This window comes from Akebia trifoliata, chromosome 13 (genome assembly GCF_017979445.1).
Source record: "Akebia trifoliata isolate Shusen 1 chromosome 13, ASM1797944v1, whole genome shotgun sequence".
Taxonomy (NCBI): Eukaryota; Viridiplantae; Streptophyta; class Magnoliopsida; order Ranunculales; family Lardizabalaceae; genus Akebia; species Akebia trifoliata.
In genome coordinates, this window is record NC_141387.1 from 1,732,800 (window position 1) to 1,750,249 (window position 17,450).

A 17,450-nucleotide genomic window follows, 5' to 3' on the forward strand; every position below is an offset into this window, starting at 1 on the left:
AATATCTCCTTAACACCTAGAAGGATGGAAAAAATGAAGGGGATCAAAATAATAGTCGATCTTCTCTGTAATAACCTTGAATTCACGGAACTTTTCTAAAGAAGTTAAAATTTTATCTATAATTTGAATAAAATATCCATTACAATTTATGGCAAATAAATTTTAGACTCCTAACTAATTCCAATAATCGATCGTAAAATTACTCTCATTGGAAATTAGGTGTGCGTATACACTGTTGTTTGTTCTTTCCACCCGATTTTTTTTCTAATCCAACATCCCAAGAATTCAACAGTAGCCCTTTTTACATCACTTCTTAAGAAGTAAAAAAGTACAAGGTTTTAATTCATGAATGTTATAATTTGTAAGGTCAACGTTTACATGAACACTTGTGTGTGGGCCTCAATATGAAGATCTTCTGAAGCAAAATATCAAAACAATTAAAGATTGCTTAAATAATGGGATTTTAAAATTGTATACATGATGGGCTTGAGTCCATTGATTGCCATTGTTCATTGCAAGGACGATGTAGTTGATTCGATCTTAGCCACAATTCGATCGAACCATTTAAGTTGTAAATCAACTCTTGGATTTGGTATTATCAAGTCAATTAATGTTTGGTCCAGCTAAGCTGATCAAGAATTTGTCGAGCCACACTCAACTTGCTTACCATGGCACAAGTGGTATATAGTATCGATGGCATTGAACAGCTGGACCAATTTCATTTAGCTAATAAGCTGGACCATACTGTTTGACTCAAGCCAAAATTTCTATAATATGGATTTCAACATTCTAATACACTAGTAGATTACATGGTATACCACTAAATGTGAAATAAGGGCCTAAATCCAATTAGAATTGCTTCCTTTGCTATCTAAAGAGATGGATCACAATGTGAAAAAGTTTATATTCGGCGATCCAAGGCTGTCGAATTTTTATTTTTGATGGGTCAAAACTGTCAAATTAGTGGAGGATGGGAGAAATTCGATATCTCTAAACTGTCGAATCTTGGGAACACATAAAATTCATTGGTCCTGGATCGTCAAAATTCAATTTCTAAAATTCACGGGCCTTAGTCCGTTGATTATTCTTGTCGAAGTTTTGAGTTTTCACGGAGATTGACATGGGGGAGCATTTGTAGATCACTACATTGTATAACACTTCTACTTACTTACCTAATTACTCCGTACATGTTTAGAACTAAAATTGTCGATCAAATTTATTTTGAATTGGAACCCATTTGAATTTGAATAGTTTAATTATAATGAATTTAGTTTTTACGTCATTCAGATTAGCTGATATGAGGTGAAAGGAAGGTTTTAGGTAGGTCCCTCTTACTATGAAATCCTATAATAATAAGAAAAATACAAATTTTCTCATTTCTTCTAAACCATCAAAATAATAATTAATTTCTTCATCCTTCAATTCATGTATATATTGATTTGCATCTCTGGATATTTGAATTGAACAAAAACTAAATCGGTATGATCTGGAACAGATGACATCATGCGATAGAGATTACAAATTGTTATAAATGATTAAGCTTTCCAAGAAATTGATTATCACATTTCTGAACAAGAAACCAAAACTCGTTTTGAAGTAATAAATATTTCAATAATTGAAATAGACTTAACTTAATTAAACAGTCTCAACTCATTAAATGCTTCGAGATCAAACTCGAAACATTCTGTCTTAAACACTTTGAAACAAAACAAAACTTTGAATCAAAATTTCAAATCTACCACTTTTAGTATTGAAATAAGAATTGTTGTATATAATTGATATTCAATTATAACAAAACAAAGCAAAACTTTGTCAAAACCATAGTCACAAAATTCTCCGAATTTTTCAAAAAATTCATAAATTTATGGTGTAGCCGATTAAATTGACGAATAAATCGAGGACTCATCACTTAGCTGTAGAATATATGCATTTTATCCTTCACTTTCAAAATTTTATTTTTTCAGCATTTAAACTTCAAGAACTTCTTAGGGTTTTCAGAGAGACTAAAAACAATGGGTTTTGGTAAGAATCCAAGAACATATTTTGTATAACTCTGAAATTTTGTCAGATGTTTTAATGAAAATTTCTCAAATTTATCTGACTAAACCGATTTGAACCCCCTCCAAATAAATAACGAATTCAAACTTTGTTACTATGGTCAAACTAGGTCACTTTTTCATTTTTCTTTCTTGGGAAAATTACTAAAAGAGGGTTAAATATTTTAATATTTACAAAAAAGAATCTATTTTTTCAAAAATTACCAAAAAACGAATTAAGTCGTTGGACATACTAGTATTTTAGTAACTCGTTGGACTATCAAGCATTTTAATGTTTTAAAATATATTACTTTATCAAAAATGCCTTCTAAATGATTAAAATTCTGGATTGTCCTACGTTTTAATGGCTTGCTTTAACACCCTAGCAATTTAGTCTTCATTTAAAACGCTAGACTGTCCAAAGACTTAATTCGTTTTTGATAATTTTTGAAAAAATAGATTTTTTTTTAAATATTAAAATATTTAACTCTCTTTTAATAATTTTCGCTTCTTTCTTTGGGTTGACCGATGACTGACCAGACCAAGTCAACAAAGATGGCTAGCCAAAAAATAAAATAAAAAAGGGTTAGGTGGTCTATGCATTTATACCATCTTAAATCATGATGGGCTGTTCCCAATAGGTCTTTTAATTTAGATCATGAAACCCTTCCCCTCTCCCATGCTGGTTTGCATGTGGCCTTAGTTTGTTGTAGACAGAGTCACCTTCTCTAGCTAATCCAAGGAGGGATGATATATGATAAGAGTCCAATGGAGGGCCTTCGTTTTTCACTGTGTTTCACACTGCAGTGATGAGGAAGTGTGCACATAACCATAGATGTTTTTCAATCATCATATCTCGAGGAAACACATTTAATAACCACCCATCAATGCAGTGTTAAACACAGTGAAAGAGTTGGGGGTGGAACCCACCATTACAAAATTGTGAACATGTAGTGGCTATGATCATCGTCATCAGTCATTCAATTCCATGGGTCCCACTTCAAAATCTAATTTACTAAAATTAATGTCCACCACAACAGATCATTTTAACCATTCTATCTTATGGTTCTATAAGAATGTGAACGATTGTATATTTGATTGGGTCCCATATGTGAGACCCACTGATCCAACTTCCCACATGTCTGCCACGTGTATTTCATAGCCAATTGTTGCAGAAAAGTTCCAACCAATGTTTTAAAAATCGAACCGATAGTTAAACTGAAAATTTGCTCAAATCATCAGACATGGGTTTCGATCGGGTTCATTCAGTTAGATCGATTTGCATTTATGAAATAATTTTTAAATATATAAAATAAGAAATCAAATTGTATCGAAAATGCCATCTGTAAGAGTGAAATTCAATTTGTACCCTTTTGGATACTTTTTCGGCCAACCTTCAATTTGAGCATTTTGCAAACAATTGATTGGAGTGATCTTTCCCTCTTTTGAAAGCCTTGATCTCACTTTCGAAGGAGAGTCTCGACGTGGCGGTGTACACGTAGCTCCATAGCGGAGCTCGTCACTTGCTACAGTACAGGGCGACCGACCTACCGGACCGGAGGCGGCCGATAATGTTCTGTCAAAAGAAAAGCAAAAGGACCAACGACGATCCTATCCTAAAGGAGAAGGAGGAGGAGGAGCTGTAATATACAAAATCAACAAATTAAGCCCATGACCTTTAACTGAATTGATCGAATGATGTGGTAGCTAAGAGAATTATATACCAATTTTATTTTTTTTCCAATATCTTAAAAACAGAAAACTTGACTTTAGACAAAATCAAATGAAAAACAAGATTCATTTAATCAACCTTAAATTTTTTGGGATATGGATTTGTTTGAAAGAGAGGACAAGACCGTGGCCTATGGAGGGGGCAAAACCCAAATACGGGCCTGGTCCACTATCTACAAGGATGCTCGATTATAAAAAATATATATATATATTTTACCTAATTTTGAAATTATTTTTCTTATTATGAAAACTATTATCCAATTTATATTTGTTGTTTGAAAATTTGATGAATTTACCTTTATGCTCTTGAGTTGAAGGTAGGTTCAAAAAAAAGATGGATATATAAGTAAATTGCAAATGTGACTGTACTATATCATATAGCCATTTTGGTAATTAAAAGTTAATTATGAAATCAGGTATACTACTGTTTTCACACAAATTAAAATACATGATTGGTTCAATAATTTTTTTTTTTTCAAAATGTTTCAGCCATTTGGGGTTGGCCTACCCGACAAATCAAGGACTAGGGCCTTCATATTGAGTCCACAAAGTTGGGCCGAACTTAATAATTTTAAGCTCGTTAAATTCGAGTTAGGCTAGGACCTTATAGTGCCAACCCAGCCCGGCCCGCTACTTAATCCTATAAAAATATTTATAATATATTTAATGATAAAAATGTTTTTCTAATAAAGTGAAATATATTGTCTAAAAACAATTTAGCTCTCATCTATAACCTTTATAGATTAGTAAGATATTAATTTCAACTTGGATCGCATAGTCTTCAAACATGCATAAAAAAAATTATTACAAAAATACTTTTTTTTCTTAAATTAAAAATAATAAATTTTAATCATTTTATTTTGCTCAAGTCAAGTCTAAGCTCATTAGGACTGGATTACATTACGTGAAAATTGAAAAATTCTACAAGAAAATTCGACTAGACAAGGCCCACAAATTTTAGAAACCCAATTTCAACGGTCAAGAACTATAAAAAAAATTTGTATTCCCCAAATTTGATGGCTTAGAGTCGTCGAATTTCTCTTATCCTCCATTAATTTGATGATTTCAAACTATTGAAAAAAAAATTGACAATAAAAAATTTGATGCATTTATGAAATTCATCTGTCTTGGATCGTCAAATATGGGTTTTTTTTTTGCACGTTATGTTAAGGCTTAGTCGACTAAAGCTCGATACTAGTATTGGGCTAGTATATGTAGAACTTGCCTCTTCAAGGTCGAATTAGGGCTCAGCCAAGTCTGGTACAAAACCCACCTATTGACACCCCTAATTCGGGGAGCACGAGATGGTGGGATGTTAGAATTTTCTTTCATACTAAAGGATTGGAAAAAGATTTATGATGAATGCAAATGGTAAATCATACACTGTTGGCGTGGCATGGCTAGGGCAGACACAAAAGAAAAAAGGATCTACGATTATGTGCCCTTGCAACATCAATTACGTATAAACTGTTTATGATTTATCTTGTGCATTCATCGTTGTTCTTGAAAAAATATTGTCAAATGAATAATGATTTTTTAATGCCCCCTCTGACACACGCCCCTGACATTGCATGTGTTAAAACCATAGATTCTTTTTCTCGAGATGCACAATTACACATATTTATAAAGATATACAGTTGTGTATCCCGAGGAAAAATCTATGGTTCCAACCCCATGAGCGTCAGAATAATCAATACCCATTGTCAAAATTCTCCTCAAATCCTCTTTTTCAACAATTCAATCTTTGTGTCCCAATTGGCGTGTCGGCAGCATGCGATGCACGTGAGAGAGACATTAGTACACTGTTACAGCTTCAAAAGACAATGTAGTCGTGTCACACACGTCATTCATAGGTGTAAATACCGTGTCCAGCGTCGTACGTACCTGTGAACAGATCCCGTCTAGCAAGTATATTTAGGGAAAGAACTTTGAAGCAGGCAGGCCGCTTCAAAATTTTGAAGAAAACCTCTCCGTTGAATTACACGTGGAATTACCAAGGAAATATTCCAAATTTTTATTGAATCACTAAATCCATGAATTAGTCAATAATTTATTGATTTAATTAATCATCAAATATGGTAACAATGTTATCCTTAACCCTCAATTTTTATTTTTCTCGACATCCAAATCGAAAAGATAGGGTTTTAAGGGGGTTGAAGATTATAATTTTACTTAGAATATCTATCTATCTATATATATATGGGGGCGGTTCAAGGGCCATATGTAAAAACATAAGAAAAAATAATGGTTTTTCAAAATATGGGTTAGAGGTTTTGGATTGAGCTGATTTTTTGCAAAGATGGTTACTATGATGAGAAGATCATCCTCACAAAAAATCAGTTCAATCAGAAACTTTTAAATCTATCAAAAGTGATTTGCAAATTATTGACAAAAATTGGAAAACATATATATATAGGGTCAGGTTCAAGGGACATATGAGAAAACATATATAAAAATAATTGATCATTAATAATTTTTTAAAATATGGGTTAGAAATTTCGGATTGAGCTGGTTTTTTGTGAGGATGATCTCTATGATGGGAAAATCATTCGAAAAAAAAATCAGTCCAATCTGAAACTTCTAATCCCATTAAAAGTGATTTAGAATGTGGACTGTCGATTTTTTTTCAATTTTTATCAATAATTTGTAAATCACTTTTGATGGATTTAGAAGTTTCTGATTGAGTTGATTTTTAATGAGGATGATCTTCTCATCATAGTGACCATCCTTGCAAAAAAATCAGCTCAATCCAAAACCTTTAACCCATATTTTGAAAAACCATTGTTTTTTCATATGTTTTTACATATGGCCCTTGAACCGCCCCCTATATGTATATATATATATATATATATATATATATATATATATATATATATGAAACTTTCTTGAATTTATCGTAATTAATCAAATCGAAGATTGGTTGAATAATTATTGAACCTGAACGCAATAGCTATGATGCATATTAACTTTGGGAATCCAGACTCAGGTTGTGTCGGATAGGGGTGTCTATTTAGGCCTGCTAATGCAATTTGACCCACTCGAAAAAATAAGGGTCAGGACCTTGATCTTGAATCAACAAAGGTTGAGTTGGACTCGAATTTCTAACCATTAAATCTAGGTTGGGTTAGGGCTAAATGAGGCTTAGCATACTAGTATAATTTATAAATGTATGATTTTATAACAAAAATAAATAAATAAATCTAAAGTATATTATAAACTATCAAATTTACTTTCATCTCTTACTATTTTTTAGATAGGATAGAGAATAGAGACCTACTTTGATGAAAAGCAATCAAATGATTTCGAATGATTTGAGAAGTCCACGAGTTGTTTTGTTTTTTTTGTTTTTTTATTTTTTTAAATAAAACCCAAAAATGAACCCTAGCCCCACTTAGGCCTGATGGGGATATAAGATTGGTCTAAGGTACAACGTGACCCCTTAAAATCGGGTTAGGACTCAACAAACTTCACCTAATTACCCAAATATGGATAGTCCTAGTGGTGGGGGAATTGTTTGAAAGGGAAGGTTTAGAACTTTTACAAAGGGAATGTGGTCCTATATATAGTGACTGAAACCGACTTGAAATTATTGCGTACATTATTGGATCAAGAGGAGTAAATTTCCCATGGCCTGTTAATAGGTGGATGAATTATTCCCTCGATCTTCTGAAATTCTTGGTTGATTAAGCATGTATTTTTTTTAAGGAAATTCATCAGCGACAGATGCATTAGCAAGGCAAGCATAATTGAAGCAATTGAAAATGATTTTTAATTCAATTCTGTAGATCTTCCAAGGGGAGTTGGGCAATTTTGTTTGGGCGATTTTATGTCGGTGGCATGCCCCCATATCTCATGTGAACTCATTTGGTTCGTGATTTGTAGCCATCAGATTCACCATTTCTACATATATATATATATATCATCATATATATAAAGAACCATGATACTATGATGATCCCCTCTAACAAACGCCCCCATCATAAGATCGTAGATCATTTGCCTTGAGATATACAAGAAAAAATTAGTGATTCTGTGTATCTTGAGGCAAATGATCTACGACCCTATTATGGGCAGGGGCGGATTTACAGTGGGGGCAATTGCCCCCACAAGAATTTCTAAAATCCATAGGGAAGTATTAATAAATTTAAATTTTTTTTAACATTCTACTGCTTTTGCCCCCACAAAAGTTTTGAAAATTTTTTTATTTGTAATTTGCCCCCACAAAATTTTAACATTCTACTACTTTGCCCGCATAGAAAATCAGAAAATTTTTCTATTTGTAATTTGCCCCCACGAATACAAAATCCTGGCTCCGCCCCTGATTATGGGGGTGTTTGTTATAAGGGGGTGTCATATTATCACGACTCTTATACAAATTAAATCAGTAATAAAATTGATTTTTAGTATCTAGGTCGACCACTAAAGAGTGCTAGATTGTTCAAAATGGAGATCATTCTTCATAGTTGGGAGAAGCTTTAAAAAGAGACATTTCAACAAACAAGACTCTCCTGGCTTATCGTTAATTACCATGCATGCATGCGTGCAAGGGTACCATTTTTCTTTGAACACTTAATTATTGTTGAAGAAAAATTACATATGAACGTGTGAAAGACAAAGCAAATCAAAGGTGAAGAGAGAGAGAGAGATTACAAATATTTTCATTGAGAAATTTAAGAGCAAATCTTTATAAATTATTTGTAGCTAGTAATGTTTGGGAAACCCAACATTGTGTGCTCATCAAGGCCTCCAACCACCAATCCCACCACCTGATCCTCCACCATAGCCACCACCATAGCCACTACCATACCCACCACCTGATCCTCCACCACCACCGCCACCGCCACCTCCACCACCACCTCCACCTCCTCCTCCAGACCCACTGCCAAATCCCCCTCCACTACCAAAACCCGAACCGCCTCCAATGCCACCACCACTACCACCACCACCACCACCACCAAATCCTCCACCACCACCACCTCCAAGTCCACCAGCACCCCCACCGAAACCAGCTCCACTACCAAAACCAGAACCTCCTCCTCCAGCCAATCCACCACCACCTCCACCACCAAAGCCTCCTCCACCACCACCACCACCACTTTTATGATGATGATGGGTGAAGGACTTGTTTTCCTCAAAGGAACCCTTCTTATCCACAAGGATTCTAGCACTAGTGTTGCAAACAAGAGCAGCTAAGAGAAGTAGGAGAAAAAGCCTAGTATTCATATTTGTTTGATGTTGGTTGTAGTAATGGTTATTTTGATGAGAAGTAGAGATGAAGAGTGGTTATATATAGATTATAGAGGGTGTAAGAGATTTTAGAGGTATAACGAGACGGTTGAGAAGGTTTTAATTACATACAACTTTACATCTATAAGTCGCGTTGTGATAGTTAATAGAGCCAACTACCTACTTTGGAAAGAGACCACCACTCCATGTCGATGTGAGAAAGAACTTTTGAACTGGTCTTACAACTTGTTTCATACTTTCCAGAGCATGCAACACCTTCAACCTTGTATTTGCTTTCTTTACCCAAATAAGTCTTTATAACTATATAGTAATGTTGTGGGATGACTAGTGTTCTTAACTGGGCTTGAAAAGGTTAAATCAACAAATTAAAAGGGATCTTTCATGTAGTTTAGGGGCCACGCCTGAATGGCATAGGTCAAGTGGTCGAAACCCCACGAAGCAATGAATTCCTTGGGACCACCCTTTAGGCCCGGTTGACCCTCGACTCAATCAATTACATGTAGGACTTTTTGAGGGGATGGTGTGTGTGACTGTGGGATTAGACTCACCTGAGGGATGGGGATACCTACCGACATGATAAGCCAAATATATATATATATGTACGTATATCGGGTTAGGGCTACATTAGTTAATTTATTATTATTTTTTTAATTGCTCTATGAGGTTTCGGTTGAGAAAGTTGTAGAGATTTGAGGGCTTGTAATCTTTATCGTTGATAGTGGATTAGTATTGATCTCCCTCCCTTCTATGGATGTAGGCAATTTGTCAAATCATGTAAATCCTTGTACAATGGGTAAAAGAGAATTAAACATAATAAGAAAATTGATTTAGACACTATTTTGAAATGATTATAAAAGTTTCATTAAAAATAAATTTAATTAGCATCCAATGACTCATGAAAATATACGAAATCTTGACTGTTGAAGCATGAAATCCAATAATTGGGATACAAGACCTTGTTTTCAACTTTTTTTTTTTTATCATCTTTAAGGGAAAATTTCTCAAATTAACCTCCATTCGAACATTCACGTGTCACTCAGAGGAGTGACCCCAAACTATTAATTCTTAGGGAATCCTCCTAATTCCATAGTTGAGTAATGGTGAAGTACAATTGGGAGGGCTCACAAAAAGTAAAACAAAAAAAGGACCTCCGGAACAATGCTCATTATATAGGAAAAAACTTTGGAGCAGGCACACCACTTCAATATTTTGAAGGAACCCTTTCTATCGGATTACATGTATCATTTCTAAGGAGGTATTCCAAATTTTGGTGGAAATGTAGGCGTTTGAAATAAATTCAAAATGCCACATGTCTTGTAAAGAGGAGGATTCCTTCAAAATTTTGAAGCGGCCTACCCGCTTCAAAGTCGGACTCCATTATATATGCCTTGCTTTACAGGCTGGTTGATGGTCCAAAGTCCAAACATGAGAAGAGAAATAGAATTAACAGAGGTATCTCTCATAGTTATTCCCACCTCTTCACAACCACCTCTTTAGAAAGAAAGGACATCTCTTTAACTCTTTTGTCTACCCAACTTCCTTCCAGACTGGCCATCCAAGTAGTTCTACTAATTAATTTGCAATCATCGGTCATTGAACATGGCTTTAAAAATTTGCCTAGAGTCATCTTGATATCATTTGTGAATGAACGAGATGGGTCTGCCTAACCCCCACTTATCTTTTCAAAAAAAAAAAAAACTCAATTCAAATATCCAACGAATTGGACAAGTAAAATAAAAAAAATATTAAATTTATGAATATTTAAAAAATAATTTAAATATATAAAAATTAGTAATAATAACCGACTAATTCGGTCAAGTTTAAGACCCCATGCCTTAGTTGAAGAGTGACTCTGAAGCCCAGGCTCTGAAGAAGGTTACCTAATATTGAAGGCATTAGATGAAGGGTTTATAAATACTAGTCCTTTGCAGTTATGGTGATGGAACTTAACTTTAATGTTGTCCTAAATAGGTAGGGATACCCTCCATATGATGATGAATACTTTTTACTTCATTAGATGCACCTTGTGATTACATTTACTTTCATGTTTTTACTTTAAATTTCAAATAAATGATACCATGAAAAGGTATAAAAATAAATAATTTACCATACAATAATTTGAAAGTTGTAAACATTAATAAAATCACTTAAAAGTGTCTTGGTACTCATCGTGAAAGTTCAAGAAAAAAACAAGTTTTTTTTTATATTTGTCGCCTTAGACCTCAACTTGTATTGAGCTAACCTTGATTAGGATGTCTGAATCATTCTTGCGAATGCAAAATTACTTGTACCTTGGGAATAACCTAACCCAATGAAGTTGTTTAGAATCATTTGATGTTACTTTGCATCAAAATAAAGAACTAATCTCCATTTCAGTTTTAAAATAATTTTAGACGAGAATAAACATGTTATTTTATGATATACATTAGTAACGTCGGTCGGGAACGTAATTGGGTTCTAACCCTATCCGACCTTGATCCAATGTACCAGAAATTTTGGAGGCTAACCCTTCCTTTGCAGGCTCAAGATCAATGACCTAAACCTTATTTTTCAAGAAAGGTATGGCCACTGCAACCCACATTTTTAATAAATTGGAAAAGCAATTGCAATATTAAGGATGGAAGATCATGAAGTCCTCTTATAAATTGGATTGTACTACATTACAAGAAATATCACCAAATAATGTTCTACCAAATGAGAATCAAGAAAATTGAGAAACCAAGCCAAAAAAAAAAATGATTATGATCCGTGCCCAAGTTTATGAGCCCTAGCAATTTTTTCTTACAAAGCGCCATATCTCTTATATAATCCAAGCCCAAGGCCAAGAACCTGTCACCCTCTCGTGACAGAAACTTTTGGTCTCATTAGATATAGATCAGAGAGGCCGAGTTCGACGACCTGATGCACGACCACAGAGAAGAGCATTCTTTGGGATCGGATATTCATCTCTCCATGAATTTACAGGGGAGTAGACGCGAAGATAGAACTGCTGACCCAAATACTGGCGAGCCCAATTCTCAGACCTTATGTTCCACATTCCCACATTGTCTAAAGCCATGTAAATTGCAGTCCATGACTTGGGATACACCTGCACCAACCATCAAACACCAACCACAACAAAATATAAGAACTGTGCTCAACCTGCTTGAATCTTCTTAATTGCCCTTCTTTTTTTCTTTTTTCATTCATTTTGTTTTAGCTTCCTTGCGTGCATGCGTGCCATGGACGCGAATGTGTGCCATTTTTTGATGTACTGTGGACAATTCCTAAAGAATAACACTTTCCCCGTGTTAAGGGAGGAAAGTTCTACGACCACACCTCAATATGGCATCCAAAAAAATTGATCGTATGCCACATAGATTTAGATCGCAAAATTTTAAGAAGATTCAAAATAAAAATAAATAAAAATACAATTTTCAAATGTTGGATTTGAACTTTTTGTGTTCGGCAGGCATTAATTTTTAATTTTATTTTATATTTTAAATCTGATCTAGACCATGAAATCTAGAGGGAAGTGATGTTATTTGGCCAACATGACAATCCATGTGGGTCCACAGGTGGGTGCGTGACTAGATTAGTCAAGGTATAGCCCAACTCTTCTATAAATTGGTGTAATGAAAAAATGTTGGTGTGATGATATAAGCTCTCCATAAAATTCTCACCTGAGTAGTGCAACGAGCAACCGTGTCTCTCAAATTGTAACCCAATCTGCTTGACGGTGACCACTGCCCTCCATCCATCCTGCTCATCCCACAAATTTCCCGTAGTTTCAGATATCAAGAACAATAAAAAGAAGCACAATTATCGAGAAACAACTACGGGTCCAGGTAATCTTACCCGACAACGAAGAAGGAATACCCATCAATGTGCCATGACTGCACAGTATCTTCCCAATTCTCAAACACAATCTCAACATAAGCCCGGAAATCGGCAGCCATAACAGAGGTCTGGAGGTAACCACCTCCACCGGTAGGGTTGTCGGGAATGGTTCCAAGGTTGAAGACATTAGAGATCTTGTAGTAATCAGCCACTTTCAATGGTGTGTCTGGAGGGATGAATGAGACACTGTTGACAGCAAACCTCTGTTTGCCATTGATGACAGGAGCATTGTTTGCAAGTCTGATTGTGCGGGTAGTGTTGATCAATCCATAATGGTAAGATCCTTGAGGATTGGGTCTGGGACCACTTGCAGTAAGATTCCACCTAAACAATATGTAACAAAAAAAACTTCAAATATTTTATCCATCCATCCTAAGAAGGATTTTCTTATTAATGAAAGTAAGGTATACCTGACAGATCTGGCTTGGTTAAGGGACCAATCAATCTGAATGGTGGGCCCACCAGGGGGAGGATTGATGAAACTTCCATCCGAATTACTGTATTTGAGAATGGCTGTTGTAGTGAGCACGGGGCTGGTAAAGCGTGAGGAAACAACAATGTAGTAATTATGTGGGGGCTGATCAGCTGTGACCAAGACAGAGAGGGACTGTCCCAGATGGACGTCGAGGGAAGAATACATGTTTTGAAGCGTGTGAGATCCTTCTACTTCTACCAATTTCATCAGGTGTCCCTGAATTCTGAAGTTGATGGATGTCGTAAGCCCCACGTTTGATATCCGGAACCTAAAGGTTTTACCTGCCCAAACAAGTTTCATTACAGAGTATCTAAGATAGATTATCATATCGGACTAAATAAAACAAGAATCCAAATGCTATAAGTACTAGAGTTTGCCCATGCCTACAACATGATCATCCTCCTTGGGGTTTAGGGGGTAATGGAGGTAAGACAATAAAGCTAAAGAGGTACTATTGAAAAATGGGTAAAAGGGTAAAGACAAGAAAATTGGAGGGCCATTATTGGAAAAGGGGTAGAAGAGGAAAGATAATAAAGTTGGAGGAGTATTCTTGGAAAAAGAATAAAATTGAAATTACTCCTCGAGATTCGTGATGGAGATTAAATCCCAACAGCTACTTATGTGGTGGATACACATTGGGAAGAGAACTATTATGTTTTCCACGTAGATTGTGACTAAGAAATAGATAATAAACAGTTACCTTGATCGACCGTGAATGTGTTTCCATTCCATCCACGACCATTGATCAAAAGGCCATCAGGAAAGGGAAGATTGTTTCCACCATCTAAGATCGCTTTCAAATCCTGAAAAACCCAATAGAAGCCAAAACCATTACGTGAGAAAAATAAAAGCGGTCTCATGGATCTTAGATTTTTCCAAAATTTAATTACAAGTAACCATTTTGAACTATGGATCTTCTTACAGTATGATTCTTCTTGAACCAATCACCCGCTAGTACTGTGTAATCCCCGGCCGGAGGAGGGAAAGGAACAGGAATTCTAGGGCGACTCAAGATCGTTATTCCACCGAACCCTCCAGCAGCCTTGTGGAATGCAAGAGAAGGGAAGTAGAAGAAGCTACCAATCTGATCCTTCACTTGGAGCGCATAAGTGAAGTTCTTCCCTGGTGGGATGGGACAGTTGGTGCCGTAGACTCCGTCCTGCCATGAGTTCCTCCTATGCTGTAAACCGTTCCTGTTCACGAACCATAGAGTACGAATAATTAATAACGATCATCAAACTCTCTTAAACATACACATCTTTTATACAGGTGGCGGGAACCACATGTCATGACCTCCGTGACAATTGTCTAGTTGCGACCTAGCCCCTCGTTACCTCATGCCCATGCGGCACTCAAGCTAAGCCTCATGAACTAGCTCAAGTCAGCCTTAACCGTGTGTCTTAAGAGTCATCTAAACACAATTAGGCACACACATTCTGAAGAGAATTCTCACACACTCTTGTGTCTAACTTGGAAGCTCGAGACTATCAATGGGCCTGACTAAGTCAACTAACAAAAAGATAGGTCCAAGCCCAACTCGCATGCATTCGGCCTTATTTAAAGGAAAGGTTGACCCCCAAATACTTTGTATATAAATATGTATACTATATAAGTTATCGGGGAAGGCCTAATGGACCTAGATCCCAACCTTGAACCTAAACATGAACTGGGGCTAGCCCGACCCATTGACAGTCCTAGCTGTTTTGAGGATTGATGCCAAAATTAAGCAGGCTCGACTCCTATTATTGTAATTAAAGGTGTGTACATTGACTACATTCATCCTCGTCCTCCATTAAAATGGTACTACTACACGTTTTAACGTTTTTTTCTTCATGAGATAACAAATCTGCTAAATGGAGCCTCATCATTAAATGGAAACACCTTACACAAATCTACCATATTAAAAAAAAAGTTGTGATTTTCGGATTCAGTTTTCTTCACTCGGTTGTACTCGGCTGTCGTGCCAAGGGCACAAAACCATAGATCGTTTTCTTCGGGATACACAAGGAAAAAGATCCATGGTTCTATGCCCTTGCCACGTCAGCCAAGTACAAATTGAGTAAAAAAACCGAGTCCAAAACCCATATCCAGATCCAGACCCAGACCCGGGTATTTGGTTGCAACCCAACCCTCGCCCACTAACCCATAATGTTTGGTCCATTCCTTGGTAGACACTAGTTAGTGTTTTGGAGCAATTTTTGCCCAAAGGTGACTTTCAAGTCCATGATGAAAAATAATTGAATCAATGGCTATAAATCACCAATCAAAATCATTTGTAGAATAACTAAGAGGTGTTGTGAGAGACACATAATGCACAAAAGTACACCAATTCAATATCTACAGATACACCAAACCAAACCCACTTGTCATCCTGACCAACTCTAACATCAGCCATGTGCACCAAATACCAACCAATCCATCCAAACAAAAATGGATAATAAGATAGATTCTAGCTTCTTCTTTGAATTAAACATACCAAAACACCCCCTCTCATTTCCTTAAATTTACAGTCATGTCCCCTAAAGGTGTTACCAAACAAAACAAGTCTTCTTTATTCAGTCTATCTTCTAGTGCAACAGATTATCATTGATCATCTCATCAAAGAAATGAAACAAATACCTGTCGCAGGAGCTTGTAATATTGCCACCTGTCACTCTTTGTTTCAGCCTATGAACTTTGGGCCCACCCCTTGATAACAATGTCCCTTTGCACCAAAAATCAGCCTGATCCATCATTTCTAACCATTGGATCAAATTTATTTTTGGTGTGAAGATCCATCATCAAGGATTGGGTCACAAGTTCATGGATCAATGGACTGAAAGACTGCCATGTGGCATCTTTAAAAAAAAAAAAACAATTGGACGTGAACACCTCACGTTTCCACAACTACAATGTGAAGCAGCGAATCGGATCCCATTTGTTTGTTAGGACATAATAGTCATTTTGATAATAAGAGGGGTATTCTTATTACAGTAATAAAGGAAAAAAAAAATCTATTATTTAAAAAAACAATGTGGATCCGGTCCAATCTAGCCGAGACGAACCGAGACGAATGTGTCGTAATCTTCGGTAACACAGAAATAAAAAGTAGTAAATTTCCTAAAACTTCATTAGAAACTGAAACTTCAAAAACGAAAAAAAAAATATCTTTTTTTTTCTACTCACCAAGAGAGGAGGAAGGGTTCGTCCAAGCTGTTGTAAACGCTAATAATCAAGTTATCGTTCGTAACAGAGTCGATCTGAGGGCCTGGAAATTGTCCATTAATCAAGATCCCCTGCAACATTTCACACATTATCACTAAAAAAACATCTTTTTTTTACGGAAAATAAAAGAAACAAACAAAAGAAATATATAATTTTTACCTGTTGTTTTACACCGAGAGGATAAATATCACCGTACGTAACATTCCAAGTGAAGAACCTGTAAGGATCTTCGCCATTAACGCAAGAAAGAATAGTGAAGAAGAAGAAGAGTAGAGAACAGAGGACCGTGTTTTCTCTCATTTTGATCCCTTCTTCTTCTTCTTTTTCTGAAAACTGAGTTTCGATTCTTGTTTCTGTTTCTTATCTTCTGGTTTGAAGATCTTTAAAGAATGGATGATATGGAGTTGAAATAGAGGAAGAGATCTACAGAACAAAGCTTCTACGGCACCATTGAAGGAGTTGCAGAGAAGCTATCCCTCACTCTCTCTTTTTCTATCTTTTTTTCCCTCTTTTTTTTCCTTTTTTATTGTCTTTTTTTTCCTTTTTTCCGTATCGGGTCGGTGGACAGCTGCTTTGGCTCGAGATCTAGTGGGGGGATTTTATAAGAAGAACAGAGAGAGTGTGTGAGCTGGCAGTGTAGTAAAGCGGACCATCGACACGGTTTAAGTTTAAGAGAATAGGAAATTGCCAAAAACAGATTGAGATTTAATATTATTACGGAATTACCCTTTCGCATGTGCAACAGTGCACGTTCACGTGCTATACTTGGGTATTAATTTCCTCACGTTTACTATTTACTGATAGAAGAGTGTTTCATTGTGTGGCGGCACATCTTCAACGTTCGGTAGATTTCACTTTAAAGTTATTGAAATCGAACT

At 35.9% G+C, this 17,450-nt stretch overlaps 1 protein-coding gene across 1 annotated transcript; it reads right to left on the reverse strand.

Moving 5' to 3' along the window:
• Positions 1–11,632: 11,632 nt before the first annotated feature.
• On the reverse strand, positions 11,633–17,150 carry LOC147387212 (L-ascorbate oxidase homolog). The gene is made up of 8 exons (XM_086420736.1): positions 16,732–17,150; positions 16,534–16,643; positions 14,291–14,561; positions 14,069–14,171; positions 13,304–13,649; positions 12,852–13,217; positions 12,677–12,755; positions 11,633–12,102 (listed from the first exon to the last, which is right to left on the reverse strand). Exons 1-8 carry the CDS (start codon positions 16,870–16,872, stop codon positions 11,890–11,892), a joined length of 1,629 nt encoding a protein of 542 aa, XP_086276862.1. The 5' UTR covers positions 16,873–17,150; the 3' UTR covers positions 11,633–11,889.
• Positions 17,151–17,450: the final 300 nt, after the last annotated feature.

What these genes read in the sequence shown, in the direction of transcription:
- LOC147387212 (XM_086420736.1), bottom strand. Translation starts at nt 16,872, where the DNA reads ATGAGAGAAAACACGGTCCTCTGTTCTCTACTCTTCTTCTTCTTCACT. An exon ending in CACATTCACGGTCGATCAAG is followed by an intron (nt 13,650 to 14,068) that starts GTAACTGTTTAT and finishes TTGTTTGGGCAG; the next exon opens with GTAAAACCTTTAGGTTCCGG. An exon ending in TATTCCTTCTTCGTTGTCGG is followed by an intron (nt 12,756 to 12,851) that starts GTAAGATTACCT and finishes TGGGATGAGCAG; the next exon opens with GATGGATGGAGGGCAGTGGT.